This window comes from Phascolarctos cinereus, unplaced genomic scaffold (assembly GCF_003287225.1).
Source record: "Phascolarctos cinereus isolate Bilbo 61053 unplaced genomic scaffold, phaCin_HiC Scaffold_2;HRSCAF=192, whole genome shotgun sequence".
Classification (NCBI taxonomy): domain Eukaryota; kingdom Metazoa; phylum Chordata; class Mammalia; order Diprotodontia; family Phascolarctidae; genus Phascolarctos; species Phascolarctos cinereus.
In genome coordinates, this window is record NW_027555625.1 from 159392306 (window position 1) to 159409097 (window position 16792).

General features: G+C 36.8%; 1 protein-coding gene and 1 pseudogene across 3 annotated transcripts in view; one reads left to right on the top strand and one right to left on the bottom strand.

The window, feature by feature from the left end:
- The window catches only part of DTD1 (D-aminoacyl-tRNA deacylase 1), a 213320-nt gene that overhangs the window by 137621 nt on the left and 58907 nt on the right, over positions 1-16792 (bottom strand). For all 3 annotated transcript variants that reach the window (XM_020986678.2, XM_020986653.2, XM_020986671.2), the window contains exon 4: positions 6291-6391. In XM_020986678.2, coding sequence (XP_020842337.1) covers positions 6291-6391 — 101 coding nt within the window. The remainder of the gene's footprint in view (positions 1-6290; positions 6392-16792) is intronic.
- On the top strand, positions 2368-2755 carry LOC110208585 (large ribosomal subunit protein eL22 pseudogene; annotated as a pseudogene).

Here is a 16792-nt window from a genome sequence, read left to right on the forward strand (position 1 = left end):
AAGACCACTGGGGAAACTTATGGTGATGAAAAAACAAAAGCCACAAATAAAAACTTATTTTTTAAAAGAGATAGGCATAGAAATATACTATTGTTAGAATTGTTCATTGGTTCAATGATTCTGGAAAGTAATTTTTTACTGTTTTTTTAAAAAATGGCAAAAAAAAAAGAGCCATGCCCTTTTGACCAAAGATCTCACACAATAAGATGAAAGACAGAAAAAAAAACCCATCCCAAATAAATAAAAATGTTCACAGAAACACTAGTAAAGAACTATAACCCTGTGATATAGGGCTCTGATTAGTGAACATTAACCTTATCTCAAACAGTCTACTAAGTACATATCAATAAAGAGATCAAATGAAGAGGGAAAGGACCCATATACACACACATACTTATAGCTGTACTTTTTGCCATAACAAATACCTGGAAACTAAGGAGATTACTACTAAAATAGGGAGTGGTTGAACAAATTTTGACATATAATATGATGGAATATTATTTTGCCAAGAGAAATGAAAAAAGGAATAAATTTGTAGAAACTTGGGAAAATACATAAACTGATGCAGAAAGCAGTGAGGAGAACAATTTATAGAATAACTACAACAATGTAAAGAAAAATAACTTTGAAAGACATGATAACTTTGATTGATACAATAGCCAACCACAATTCCAGTGGACAAATGACAAAGCATGCTATCTAGCACCTGACAGAAAAGTGGGGGACTGTTGCTAGGATACTGGTAAGCATGGGGAAATGGGTTAACCCCTCCATTGAGTTAAGAAGTTGTGGTACAGGCCTAGGGAAGTTTGGGTTAACTCTGCATCCATGAGAACTGATTTGGGATTTGGGGCAAGAATATAAAAATAGTTTTTAGGGCTTTGGAAGAGAGTTCCTAAGACCCAGGGAATGTTCTCCTTACTTTTAGCCCTTTTTTTAAAATTTTTTTTTTATCTTCCTGAACTGCCTTTTACTTAGCCTTGGAAATTCCTTTTACTGGGGCATATATGAAAAAACTTTAATTAAATGGATTATCTATGTGAACTATTAGACTCTGAGTGATCTATTGCAGGGCTTCTTAAAGTTTTTCCTCTCGTGACCCCTTCAGCACTCCTTAAAATGTGGGCTGCAATCCCATATGGGGTTGCATTCTATTGAAAAAGATGTAAGATCCCAACTGGGATGGGGACAGAGACATAAGATTTTGGACATAACCAACATATAAATTTATTATTTTGCTATAGTTACTAGTTACAAAGAAAGGTTTGTCTTTGTTCTACCTTTTTTTTAATTTGGAGGGTTGAAAGAGGATGGAGAAACTAGGGATACTGATGACAAAAGAAAAGATGGTCACTGCAGCATTTTTTAAAAATGAGAAATTATTATTTCTCTCATATTAATAATCAATTATTGAATTAAAACCAGGACCTTTTCAGAAGCCTGTAGGCTGATCAATCTCTGAGGGGCATTGTTGATGAATGATATTACCCAAATTCCAGGGGTACATGCCTTTGATGGGGAGGAGGCCCCACCCAACTAGAGAGCCTTACAAAAAATTTAATCTAAAGTGAATTCCAGCCCACTGTGTTCCACTCAGGGAGGTCTGAGCAGAAGTAGACCCCCCCTTTTGTCTATATTGCCCTAAGTGGGGGTAGTCTCAATAAGAGATAAGTCTCTTTGTCCAAGACTGAGTGATAAGTGATAAGAGTCAGGTGCCCAGCCCTTCATTAGCATAAGTCAACCTTTCATTATAATATTCATTCTTCTCATTAATTGTTAACCAATCAGAGATTGCCACCCTCAGGAATACCCACTCTTCCACAGCTATGTAAGAGTTGAGTGGGTTCCATGATGGGTCTTTTGGCATTCAGTGCCAATGACCCCTTCTATTAATTATTACTAGCATGATTAATAAAATGATTACCCAGAAATTATGTCTCTCAAACTTTGTATATGTCACAAAAGAAAGCACAGAAGAGAACTGAAGGAGATTCACAAGGACACACAGAGAAGCAATATGGCTTTGAAACTGCTGCATTAGCAAGTTGTTCATAATAAAGATCTATGGTTTCAGAAATTCTCTTTTTTGGTTCTGTATAAGTGAAAATATTCATCTTTTGATGATGATTGTTAATTTCAGAATAAAAAATTTTTTAAAAATTCAAAAATAATAATAAATAAAATACACTAAATAAAAAGAATGCTTATATTTCTTGATTAATATTTAGATAAATTTAATAATTATATAAATACAAATACTAAATAACAAAGAAATAAAATACAAAAACAATACTAAGACAAAAAATAAAAATAAATTCAGGCCTACATCTTTTGAAAAGCCCCAAGCTTTCTGGCTCTGTGATCACCATGGCGCCTGTGAAGAAATCTGTGATGAAAGTTGGCAAAAAAAAGGACGCAAGTCCTTAAGTTTACCCTGGATTGTACCCATCCTGTGGAAGATGGGATTATGGATGCAGCTAATTTTGAGCAGTTTTTGCAAGAATGAATCAAAGTGAACAGAAAGGCTGGCAACCTCGGTGGCAGAGTCATAACAATTGAGAGAAGCAAGAGTAAGATAACCGTGACGTCAGAGATGCCATTTTCTAAAAGGTATTTGAAGTACCTGACAAAGAAATACTTAAAGAAGAACAATCTTCGGGATTGGCTGCGGGTGGTGGCCAACAGCAAGGAGAGTTACGAATTACGGTACTTTCAGATCAACCAGGAGGAAGAGGAGTAAGAGGAGGAGGATTAAACCCTCCTGGGTCTGGAAACGTTTTGTATATGATCTTGAATAAAACTTGAACCAAAAAAAAAAAAAGCCCTAAGAGAAAGTGCAGGAGCTGGCTTTTTACCTTTATGACAAAACCCAGAATCACAGAATAAAGAAAGTTAGAAAGGATCTCAGTGGCCAGATAGTCCAAAACATAAATATAAAAAGAATCTTTACTATAACGTAATTATAAACCAACAAGTAGCTGTCTAACTTTGTGCCTAAAGACCTCCAGGCAGGGGAAACCCACCACTACTCCAGGAAGCCACTTTGAGACAGTTCTAATTAGGAAGTTCTTTTTTTTCCTAACATTTTCCTTTGTGAAAAAATGGAATCCCAGAGATTAACCTCAGCATTGTTCGGCTTCACAACAAGCCAATCCTAGCACTACCACATAGGAACAAAAAAGGAATTTTTCACACTAGTCACCGCTATAAGTTATAAAACTAAATAAAACATATTCATACAAATTTCAAGTTTCAGTTTAGTTCATTAATTCAATTTTCATTGTTAATACTCCAAAATAATACAAGGGCAATCATAAATTTGACTGGTAGGAAACTTCAGTAGAAACTTTTAAAAGGTTTTTTTTTAAATGTTAACTAAAAGACATGACTCCACAAGACATGAGTAGTGATTTGATTTATTACAATTAACACAGGTTCCTGCTTTGCCCCAAGGAGTTAACAGGGCTCCCCAGCATCAAGAAAAGAAGATTCCTTTCATTTTCTGATTCTGGTGAAAAATCTGAATATGCAAAAGATATATTGTCCCCTTTCATTATTTCAAGAAAAACTGTTTGAAAAAATGCATTTACTTACTCAGCAAATGTTCTTTTGCATTCTTTTTTTTAATATACAAGAAACAGAATAATAACTCAAGTTAAAAAATGAGAAAACAAATTAGGCTCAGCCTAGAAGCAAGAAGAAAGGAAAGTTAAAGGATTACAAGTGAATTCAGAATTAATCTCTCCAATTCTATAAGGAAGTAAGCATATTATTCCCTTTCCTATGATTTCATCACTATAATTTATAGTCTGAAAGAGCTACCTAAGGCTCATAAAAGTTGTGTCTTCCTCATAGTCACATAGTAAGGAAGCGTTACAGGTGGGAACCCCAGGTCTTCTCTTTTGGATTCTAAGACCAGCACTGCATCCACTACACAACACTCTCTCATTTAACCCAGTTTTTTTTTAAGACACCTAGATGTACTGGGGGTGGGGGTGGAAAGGTTCGTATCCGGGACAGGAATAATAATGACATATCCTTATATTTGTTAAGTATTTTATAGTCTTCTGAAGTCCTTTCACACATAGCATATCAGTTTCTAAAAATTGAGATAAATAAAAAAAAGAAAATGCCTTAGAAATAAGTATCCTTTAATAATAATAATTACTAAAGATATTTCACAGGATCAAGGGCACTTCTACTGGCAAAAAGTACTGCTCTTCATTGTCTTTCTTTGAAGTAAAGGCTTTTGTGAGAGATGATCTCTCAGAAGTGAAGACTCCTCAAAGGGTCATTAGTTCTTGTTAATGGTTCTGGTATTATTGCTTTTGAGTGGTACATGTGTACCAACACTAAGTGAAGACCCCTCAGAATGCAAGACCCACTCCCCTAGCCTTCTCCCTCTCCTACTCTTGGATAGTGTTAGCAGAAATTCCTGAGACATGGGAGCATCCTGTCTATCTTGTCCTCTAGCTGGTTGTGTGACCTTGGGTAAAAGACTGCTGAAAGAGGCCCTGAAAAGGGGAATGTGCTAACATAATTTCTATACCTCTTTGTTCTCTCTGTTGCTGGGGTAGTTTTTACACAAATAGATAGTATACCTGAGGCTCAGTAAATGAGCCAACGGGAAGGGAGTTAGGGTGGGCTGCTATGTTGGCGTCTATGTAGTCTTGCCTTGAACAAAGAGCACTTGAACTCTCGGGCAGCTGAGGAAGCATGGGGGTGCACTTTCTCGGGAAAGTCAAGATCTCTCTTTTTACAAACTTTTGTCAAGACTCTGTTTTTTTTAACTGAGTGAAACAATGTAAACAAATACTTACATGGACTGAGTGTAGCAATTTCTTAGACTGTTACAAACTCAAAGTTGGTTACACCAGCCTCAATAGGCCTAAGTTTCAGGTTCCCAGAAAACACATGATTTGTACTGTTACATCAGCATTAGGTAACGGCTAATTACTAAAAAGGATAAAATAGCTAGGATTGGTAGTATTATAACGAGATTCCTTATTTCTGGGGTAGCTTTTCGCGTTTTAGATTGTAAGGCTGAAATTCCTGTCCAGTGGGAATTCAAAGCCAGTGGTGGGTGGGAATCTCTGTGTTAGGGCTATATATAACCTTTGTCCTGGCCTTTGTGCCTTGCCTCGCTTCGCTCGGACTGCCGGATGAAGCAGACGCCCGCTTCTTGCGATAACATAATAAGTGTTTCACTTTATACTTAGAAAATCTCTGAGTGTTATTTTTGGGTAGCTGTAGCACACACTTTGATAACCAAATGTTTATTATAGGAAAAAGAAGAAAAATGTGTGAAAGAACCTTACAGTTTGAAATTACCATACACATGAGTAGAAATAGTAATTCAGCAAACATTTTTTGAGCACCTATTCAAACCAGCACAGACATTCACCAATAAATGTTTCTTGAGCTGAGGGGAGAGAACACTTGAAACACCAGTTCTAATTCTAAATCTTTCAACAATTCTGCCTGGTCGGCAGTCATTTTTCTGCACCCTTCTATCTTTAAAAAAAGAATTCCCCAAAAGAATTCAGGTCCCTCAGCACCCATTAAGTTTAAACAATACTTTACTCCCAAGATCAGGAAGAATTTTAAGGAAATTGTCTAGTCTACTCAAAAAAAAAGAGGAAAAAGGGAAGAAAGGGAACTTCTCTTTGTCTTCTCCACCTACTTATCTACCTCAAAAGCTATCAAAATAATCTATTAATGTCTTTAAAAGGGCTTTCAGTTTCTAAGAGAAAAGTAGAGATTGTCTTTGGTTTCTCTTCCCTTTTCTCATGAAACACATAGTTGTCAGCAAATCCAGGGCAGATATTTCTTGTGAAATCATGAATTAGGGAAGACCTTCAAATGCCACATTCCCACTGTCCGTGGGACATAATCTATTTGAGCATAACATATTCTGGCTCTCTAACCTGTAAACACAAGAGTAGGGGATGCAGTGTCACTCGACTGCCCCCCAGTGTCCCAGGAGCTCTACAGCACTCTGCTGGGGAACAAAAATTCACACTAATAAGGTTAGAACTACCATCTTCCAGAAGCATGCCCTGATTCAGCTACAAGGAACACAATCCAAAAGGGGAACCAGAGGGGAAAATTGCCTTGCTCATAGAGACAGCAAATGATTAAGATTCTTAATAAGAAAGATATTATATAAAATAAAGAATTGTCACACATAAAGAGTTGAAGAAGCCTACATGAGTAAAGGCAGTAATGGATAGTTAAGAACTAAACAAGCATTCTTCTTTCTCCAGAATGTAAGCAGGTAGAAGGTTTACCTGCTTGGGATCTGCAGCAGCAGCCACTGGGGACTCCAGTTCTATAGTCACAGGCCCATCATTCTGAATATGTACTTGCATGTAGGCTCCAAACTTGCCATCTGAAACATCAATTAGGCATATTAGAAGAAATGAAGATACCGAAACAACTACCAAAGAACCTCATTTAAGAAGCATTAAAATAACCATTTGGTTCTGGGCATTTGAGAATATCAATAAGCTACAAAATATCCGGAGGAGGGCAACCAAAATGGTGAAAGTCTCTGCTGAAGAAACTGGACATGCTGAGGCTGGAAAAGAAAAGACTTAAAGAAGACAAAAGAGCTGCCTTCAAGTATTTCAAGGGCTATCAAGTGGAGAAAAGACAGAACTTGTTCTCTTTCGCCCTAGAGAGGAGAACTAGGAATTATAGGTAAAAGTTGCAAAGAGGCCAATTTAAGCACATCAGGTAAAATTTCCTAACAAGAAGCGCCTTCCAAAAGTGGAATAGGATACTTCAAGAAGCAGTGGGTTTCCCCTCCTTAGATAAGCAGAAACTGTATAACCACCTGTCAGGTAGGCTGTAGTGAGGATTCCTTTTATAACTGAATTAGACTGAGTTGATGAGGTCCATTCCAACTCTCAAATTCTCTGATTCTGTGACAAGGTAACCCTGGCTGGGAAGGTATCAGCATCTGAAGTGACCAGAAACAGCTTCAAACAGAAGGTGGCACTTTATTAGATTTTTGAAGTTAATAAGGGATTCTAAAAGACAGAGGGGAGAAAGAAATGCTTCCAGATTGGGGGACAGCCAGGATAAAAGTGACAAGACAGGAGATGGAGTGCCATAGCAAGACAGAACTGGCAAGATGGCAAGTTTGTCTGGACCTCAGTTTCCTGTGTTTCTTTATCAAGACAACACTGTAATCTAGGGAATGGTGAAAGATTGTTAGTGACTTAACCATCAGATAAATACATAATATCTCAATGCCTGAGACAACATTGCCTCTCTCGGCCTGGGCAACAGGTTACCTATGCCATGGACCAGTTTTAATAACAGTTCTTACTGCTCCTGTCGGTCTCATTCCTTCCAGTTCACCCTTTCCTCCTAACCAGCAGAGCCAGAATGTGAAAAGTAGCAAACTCTTCACAGACCCAAGTCAGAACCACTACATAAATCAAATCTTACCAAAAACATTGAAAAGATCACTGGCACAGGCGTCAATGGAGGTAGGTTTAAGTTCCACTGTCGACACTTAATATCCAAGTGACTAAGGGGTTTCCTCACATGTAAAATTAGTGGGCTGTACTAGGTGGTCTCTGAGGTCCCTTCCAGGTCTTTCATTTATTCTATGATCCTAAATTCTTAAAACATCTATACCTTTGGCATTTCTTAGCTAAAATTAAGTTTCAGCCATCAGCATACAGAATAAACTCTGTTCACACTTAGATGGGGTTACACTAGTAATTTTTTTAATAATGGCAACTGTATGACTTTTTAGTTTTAAACTGTCATTCAAATAAATACAAGAGCATCATTTTTATCCATGTCAGACTGACTGGGAAGGCATCAGCTGGAAAGGAAATCATGTATTTAACTGTCAGCTAAGATTAGGGCTATAATTAGTAACAAATTTCAAACATTGTTCTTTTCAGGAAAACAAAATACAGGCTCCAAGGTAAAGGTATTATTTCCAACCTCGTCTATTTCTAGTATTCAAAATCACATGGCATTTGTTTTTTTTTCCTTTTTCCCAGCTAAGAATAGAAATAATAAGAGTTTACACCTTACGTTTTAAAAGGCCTCAGAAGTTCTTGAAGTGCTACTTCCAAAATTATCAAAGCATTGAACACATCATAAAAATTTTATGTATGAAAGATAGCCATAAAATGTTCTTAGATCCTAGAGAGCAGTGGTCTAGAAACTAATGACCGTCCACCCAATCAGTAAAAAAAAAAAAGTTGAGTACGCAGAGAAGTATATTTGCTTATTTAGAAATTACATAATATGCTATGGAACTCATATACATTATAAAACTTATACAGAAAAAGAAGTTAAGGAAGGATATTATAAATACGAAATAAAACGTGTCCTAAAGTCAATAGGGAGCTACTAGAATTTAATGAGGCGAAGACTGATATGGTCAGATCCACGTCTTAGGAAAATCATTTTGACAAATGTATGGAGACAAGATTGAAAAAAAAGGAGAGATGTGACAGAAAATAATTATTAATTTTTAGTTCTTGTTATACATAACAAACAAATACAAACAAATATGAATGTTTCCAAATACGAAGGGAAAAGACCATATGAAGCCACAAAATCCCCTTTGGGTAAAGGGTTTTTTTAATTTTTTTAAGTGTATAACAAACTCAACACAAAATCACAAAATTTGAAGTTAAAAGAAATATAAGTGACCATCTCAGTCTATCACATTCCTAAAAGAAATCCTCACTGTAACATATCTGAAAATTCAATTCAATAATTCAATAAACATTTATTAAGCACCTATTATGAGCCAGGCCCTGTGCTAAAGACTGGAGACACAAATAAGAAAGACAATTCTGCCCTCAAGGAACTTACAATCTACTGGGAAAAGACAACAGACAAATGGAAGCTGTAAAGGCGGTAGGTGGAACCAGCAGGTACCTATTTTGTCTGTGGAGCTGAAACCAGCAGAGCTTCAGACAGAAAGTAGTGTGAGATTAAACTGTTCATCCCACCTTTACTTGAAAGACCACCAAGGGAATTAACAACTTCTTTTAAAATTTTATTTCAAAGTAACTCAGGACGCAAGCCTAGTATTTGCATGAGGGTCTCCTCACTGTTAGAAAGAACAACTACTCTGCCAGTCATCTTGACTTTTCTCTTGTCACTGGACTTTGATGACTCTGGAAGAGAGTGGGGGCTGACATCACTGTGCAATTCTGCCTCACTTAAATCCGGTTCACCCACAAATCAAGACAACTACTCTATACTCTGCACCTGCATGAAATACAGACATGGCAAGAGCTTGAGAGAGGAAAGATCCTTGGTCTTCTAGCTTCCAGCTTCAAAAAAAGACACATTCGTTTCTAAGTTCTCTTCAGAGAGAAGTCCCTAGAGGAAGAGAAAAACTCCAGGAAAAAGACATATAAAAAAGTCAGCATTCCAGTCATGTCCCTATTTTCAGCTTACTACACAAAAAACTTTGAGTAGTTTCCCCTTGGATAAGATTGAGGTTGCTCCCTGTTGGTTAATCTGGGATATCTTCCTCCCAAAGTGAGCACTAATTCACTCTGTATATTCTCTTGTAAATTCTAATCTATACAATGTCTCTAATTTTTATGTTTGCAATTGACTTGGATTTTAAAAAAAGAAAAGAAAAGAAAGGGTTAATTCGCTAGTCACTATTTGTAATGAATGATCTTTGTGTAAAATGGCATTTGGTGGAAGAGTCAAGTCTTGGTATACAACTGCTGGCATTCCTTCCCTATTAAAAGACAATGATCAAGAGAGTAGATTGCACATAAAAATTATTTACCCTAGGCTGTTTAGAGGGTTAGAGATAATTCTGGCCCAGTATTCCCTCTCTGAAGAAGTCCTGTGGCCCCAAACTCCTATTCCCCACCTAGCAGGAATCAAAGTCTCCCTTAGAGAAGGGTATATGAAAGAGTCTCTAAAGATTGCATTCATATCTCCCTACAAGTCACAACTAGAAAAACCTATGTGGACACCCACAAGCTACATGAGCAACATATATATCCTTGACATCAATTAATAAGCATTCATTTTCTCTCTTACCCATCTTCCCTCCAACTGGGTAAAAAAAAAAAGAGAGAAAGAAAATCCTTGTAACAAATATGCCTAGTCAAACAAAACAAATTCCTACATTGGCCACGTCCAAAAATGTATACCTTATTCTGCATCTTGATTCCATCAGTTCTGTGTCAAGGTGGTTAGCATGCTTCATCTTTGGTCCTCTGGAATTGTCACCAGTCAGCTCTAATTGTTAGGAAGTTTCTTTCCTGACATCAAGCCTAAATTAGCCTCTTTACAACTTCCACTCATTGCTTCCAGTTCTGCCTTCTAGAGACAATGAGAAACAAGTCTAATTTCTTCCTCCATATGACAGCCCTTCAAATATGTGAAGACAGCTATCACATCTCCTAAGTCTTCACTTCTTCAGACTAAACATACGCAGTTTATCAACCTAATATGGCATGGAATCAAGACCCTTCATTCTTCTGGTTGTCCTCCGGACACACCCCAGTGTATCAATGTCTTTCTTAAGTCATGGTGCCCAAAACGATGAACTCGGATGAAGTCTGACACAGCAGAAAGAATACAGTGAGGTTACTCCTTCCAGTTCCTAAAAGAATGTTCCTTTTATGCAGCCCAAGATCTACTAGTTTTTTGACTGTCAAATCACACTGCTGACTCATACTGAGCTTGCAGTACCTCAAACACCCAGATTTTTCTCAAACCACTAAGAATGCCTCCTTCATTTTATAGCTGTAAAGCTGATATTTTTACCCAAGTACAAGACTTTAGATCTATATCGTTGAATTTTACTTTATTAGATTTAAGCCTGATGCTCCACCCGGTCAAGATCCTTTTAGATACTGACTTTGTCATCTAGTGTATTGTCTCTCCCAGCCATGTCATTTGCAAATTTGATAAGCATGTCACCCATATCTTCAAAGTCATTGATAAAAATGTTAAACAACACAAGACCATGCACAGATCCCCTGAAATTCTACACTGCAAACCTGCCCTACAAACATCAAACCATGGGTTCAGCTATCCCACCAATCCTGAATCCATCTGATAATATTTGAGATACTTTATCAAACCTTTTGCTAAAATCAAGGTAAACTACATAAACAGCATTTCTCCTCAACTAACAATAAGAAGATCTAACATTTATACAGTGCTTACTATAAGCCAGACACTAGGCTAAACTCTTTACAAATATTATCTCATTTGATCCTCTCAACAATCCTGGAGGTATTATTTTTATCCCCATTTTACAGATGAGGACAGTGACGCAAAAAGAGCTAATTGACTTGCCCAGGTTCATACAGCCAGAAAGCACCTGAGGATGGATTTGAACTCAGATCTTCCTAACTCCAGGCCTTCTACTCTCTATGCACTATACCACCTAGCTGCCCTTTTTCTAACTTTATAATGCCTGGGGGGAAAGGTGGGGAAGGAAGAAGGTTAGTCTGGCAAGACCTGTTCTTATGAAGCAATACCAGCTCTTTGTAATCACTGCATCCCTTTCCAAATGTTCACCACTCATCTTTAATGATCTGCTCTAGAATTTTCCTAGGAATCAATCAAAACCAAGTTCACTAGACAATAATTTTCAGAATCTTCTCTTTCCTTTTTTTGAAAATTGGGTCAACACTGGCTCTTCTCCAATCTTATGACTCCTATCCTATTTTGCACAATCTTTAAAATGTCACTGACAGTGACTCTGCAATCACATCTGCCAGTTCTTTCAGGTCCTGAAGATGTAGGTCACCTGGGTCAGATGACTTAAATTCATCAAGGGCAGCAAAGTATTCTCTTACTATGCCATTATTTACGTCACATATCAACTCCATTAGTCATTTTGGTTTTGTCATTTCCAGTGTAAAGGTCATTTGCAGGAAAAACTAGAAACAAACATAAAATAATAATGAAGTAACTCCATCTTTTCTGTTGTCAGTTATCACCCCATTCACTCCAAGCAAATATCCTATCTTTCTTAGATATTCCTTTTCCCCAATTAAGCTTTAAAAAAAAATTTTTTTGTTGTTGCTGTGTTTAGCTTCCCTCACCAGACTCAGCTCATTCTGAGCTTTAGGAATCCTAACATTATTTTTATAGAACTGTGCCCCTTATATTGATTGTTACATGGCCTTCTTTCCATCTTATGTACATTTCTTTTTATACCTTAAGTTGGTTGGTGAATTCCCCGAGCATTCATACCATTCATCATTTCTGACACATCCCATTTTTCCTTCTCAAAGAAATTGTTTCCCTTTGCTTCTTTTTCAGAATTTCAGTTTTGAGCATCTCTCATTCTCCCCTTGGCTGACTTTCCTTGTAACATTTTATTCCATACATCTTCTCTATCTGTCCTCTGAACCATATGAAATCTGCTTTCCCAAATCTAAGATACATGTCAGACTATGCCTGGATTTAATATGTTTAGTTACATAGCTCTCCTTCTGAACTTCCTTCTGTTCTGTACTGAGCATATGCTCTAGCCTAGTTCCATGAATCTCATTTAATCATTGAATAAGGTAAAGAAAATGCAAAACTAAAGAAAATATACAACTAAAAACCCCCATCAAAAAAGTATGCTAATCAGCTCTTTTTGTGGTGGCAAAAAAGACGCCCATTAAGTTGTGGTATATGAATGTAACGGAACACTGTCGTGCTATAACACTTGTATGGTCTGATGCTGAGTGAAATGAGCAGAACCAAGATAACATTGTACACAATAACAGCTACCTTGTGCAATGACTAATATTTATAAACTTAAGCCTTCCCAGCAACACAAGGATCTAAGACATCTCCAAAGGCCTCATGATAGAAAATGATATCCACATCCAAAGAAAGAACTACAAAGTTTGAATGCAGATTGAAGCGTACCATTTGCTATTTTTTTTCTTCTGTTGAGGTTTGTTTCCTCTTTCTGGTGGTTCCTCCTATTGGTTCTAATTCTTACTGAATCAATCAAAGGTATAAAGTGTGGGACTAAGTAGTAAAATACTTGGGCCATTAGATGAAATCAGATGGCATAAAGTACTGTAACTGACTGAATTATATATTTCTCTAGGGCTATGTATATCAGAGATGGAAATTCTAGAAAGAGCTCTATTTCAGCAACTGCTTCAGAAGTCAAGCTTCATTAAGAAAAAAAATCCCATAAGGTCTTAACACGTTTGCACAAAAGGTCATACAGGAACATAATTCTTCCACAAACACTTCAGCAAAGTTCCAAAAATGGTCCAGCAGCCAGGACCTTAAGCAAGCATAATCTCTGGCCTGGACTATCAGTGCAGCAAAAGACAAAGCCAGACCTCCACAGGTCTTTCTCTAGAGCTAGAAGGTACCATAATGGTCTATTCCAACACCATCAACTCAGAAATAAGGTCTCTCCAAGTTACAATTAATCAACTCCAAAGGACCTTCTCTACCATGCCATTGAAACCCTATTCACCCCAGGAGATCACTACCCCCTGGACTACTTCTCACACTGGAAGTACCCTCCTGCCCCTGCAGCCTCTCCCAGTAATTGGCTGGTTCCTCCCCAAACCTGCATTTTAAGAAGGCCCAGGCCAACCATGTATTCATTCCTCTCTAGGCTGCACTGCTGACTCTGCCATGTCCCCTTTCCAGGTAGTTTCAAGCCACCACAACCTGCTCTACCACCCTACTACCTCATTGAAATGCCAGCTCCTAGAGGGCAGAGAGTGTCCTTTCTGCTTGTATCTGTCCCCAACCTTTAACATAGTGCATAGTGTCAAACAAATTGAGACTAAATAATTTAATCCTAAAGAATCCAAAGAAAAAAAACACAAAAATAATAATTTCATCAAATAAAAATGTCAACAACAATAACATATCAAAACTTCTGGGATATAACCAAAGCAATCCTCTCTCTCTAATGACTTTCATCAACCAGGAAGAAGAAGGGTATAGGCATTTACAATTATAAGCATTTACAAATAAGCCCTTTACAATTATCATCTCCTTTGATTGTCATAATCCTATGAGGTAGGTGCTATCATTATCTCTACTTTAAAGATGAAGATACTGAGGCAGACAGAGGTTAAGTGACTTGCCCAGGGTCACACAGTTTGAAGCTGGATTTGAACTCAGTTCTTCCTGACTCAAGGCCCAGTGCCTAAAGAGTGAAATAACAGATAAAAAATTTAGCATGCAACTTAAAAAAAAAGAAACTAGGAAAGCAATAATTTTTTAAAAGGCAACCAAAATAAAAATTCTGAAAATTAAAAAAAAAAATATTGAATGACAAGACCAGGACTTGCTTTTTGAAAAACTAACAAAATACACAAACCACTAAGTAATGCAACTAACAAAAAAAACAATAAAATAAACAAACCACTAGTTAATCTGATCTTAAAAATCTGAGAACGATCAAATTGCCAATATAAAAAATGAAAAACCTCAAAAAAAAAATCATTAGAAACTATTTTGCCCAATTATAAGCCAGGAAAAATAATGAATGAAATGCACAAACATTTACAAAAATATAAAATATCCTAATTATTAGAACAAAAAAAATACCTTAAATAATCTAATCTCAGAAAAAGAGATTGAACAAGCTACAAATTAATTCCCAAAAGAAATAAATCCAGAACCTGATGGATTTAGAACTGAATTCTATCAAACACTCAAAGAATACTCAACTCTAATTTTATGCAAATTGTTTGCAAATATAAGAAAAGATGACATCCTCCCTTCCCCTTTCTATGAAATAAATATGGTCCTGATATTAAACCAGTGAGAGACAAAGCAAGGATAGCAAACTCTAGACCACTAGCTCCAATAAATACCAATGCACAAACATTGAACCAAATAAGAGAAAAGAGGTTATAGCCATATATTAAAAAGATATGTTACAACTTGGTTAAATGAATAGCATTTATTGCTAGGTTAAATGTATAGCAAAAAAAAGCTGTGCTAGTATGATATTTTGAAAACCATAAATTCAGTAAACCCATTAATAACAAAAACAATAAAAATCACATGATTATAACGACAGATGCAGAAAAAGGTTTTGAAAAATACAATGCTCTGCTGCTTTTCTCTAGCCTTCTTCATTGCTTCTGTGCTCTAACATCTACCTCTAACCTGGTACTCCCCTACCCTCCCTTGGCCTTCTCACCAGCCAACATTCCAACTAGTCGACCTTCTTCTACCCACCATAATCCCACTGCTCCCACACCATCTGCAGACCATGCTCTTGTGCTCCAGATTCCACCTCTACCCTACCACTCTAACTCCTGAATTAGGCTCCATATTTCTTTTTATCTTTTTATTTTTATTTTAGACTTGAATACTAAAATTTAAACACATAATAAGAAAAGAAAAAGAAACATATCATAAACTTAAATATTAAAATTTAAATATAAAATAGGAAAAGAAAAAAACATGTCATATGCACAGCAGAATGTGAGAGGATTCAAAATATATAGCAATGAGTTTCCATTTCAAGAAAGCCTATATATTAAATATTACATGTTGTGTTGAAAGCTATCCATCTTTGCTTCCTTGTAGGTTTTCTTTTGTTCTCTGCTAGATACTTTTTTATTTTTATTTTTTTAATTAATTTATTTATTTTAAGTTTTCAACATTCACTTCCAGAAGATTTTGAGTTCCAAATTTTCTCCCCATTCTCTCCGTTCCAAGACGAGACGCATTCTGAATACCCCTTCCCCCAATCTGCTCTCCCTTCTATCACCCCTTCCCTTCTCTTATCCCCTTCCCCTTCTATTTTCCTGTAGGGCAGGATAGATTTCTATATCCCATTACCTCTACCTTATTTCCCAGTTGCATGTAAAAACGATTTTTAACATTTGTTTTCAGAACTTTGGGTTCCAAATTCTCTCCCTTCCTCCCTCCCCACCTACCCTCACTGAGAAGGCAAGCAACCCGATATAGGTCATACATGTGTAGTCATGTAAAACACTTCCATAATAACCATGTTATGAAAAACTAACTTTATTTCCCTTCTTCCTATCCCGCCCCCTATTTATTCTATTCTCTCCTTTGACCCTGTTCCTCTCTTCAAAAGTGTTTGCTTCTGATTATACCCCCCCCCCCAATCTGCCCTCCTTTCTATCATTCCTCCCTCTCTTATCCTTTCCCCCCTATTTTCCTGTAGGGTAAGACAGATTTCCATACCCAACTGAGTGTGCATGTTATTCTCTCCTTAAGCCAAATCCGATGAGAGTAAGATTCACTCATTCCCTCTCACCTCCCCCTTCTTCCCCTCCACTGTAAAAGCTTTTTCTTGTCTGTTTTATGTGAGATAATTTATCTCATTCTACCTCTCCCTTTCTCCTTCTCCCAGTACATTCCTCTCTCACCCCTTAATTTTCTTTTTTAGATATCATCCCTTCATATTCAATTCACCCTATGCCTCTGTCTATACATACTTACACACATACATACACATATATATGTATATATATTCTCTCCTACTACTCTAATAATGAGAAAGGTCTCATGAGTTACAAATATCATCTTTCCACATAGGAATGTAAACAGATCAACTTTAATAAAGCCCTTATGATTTCTCTTTCCTGTTTATCTTTTCATGCTTCTCTTGAGTCTTGTATTTGAAATTTTCTATTTAGCTCTTGTTTTTTCTCAAGAATGCATTAAATTCCTCTACATCATTGAATATCAATTTTTTCTCCTCATTGATTATACTCCGTTTTGCTGGGCAGGTGATTCTTGGTTTTAATCCTAGCTCCTTTGACCTTCAGAATATCACATTCCAAGCCTTCTGATC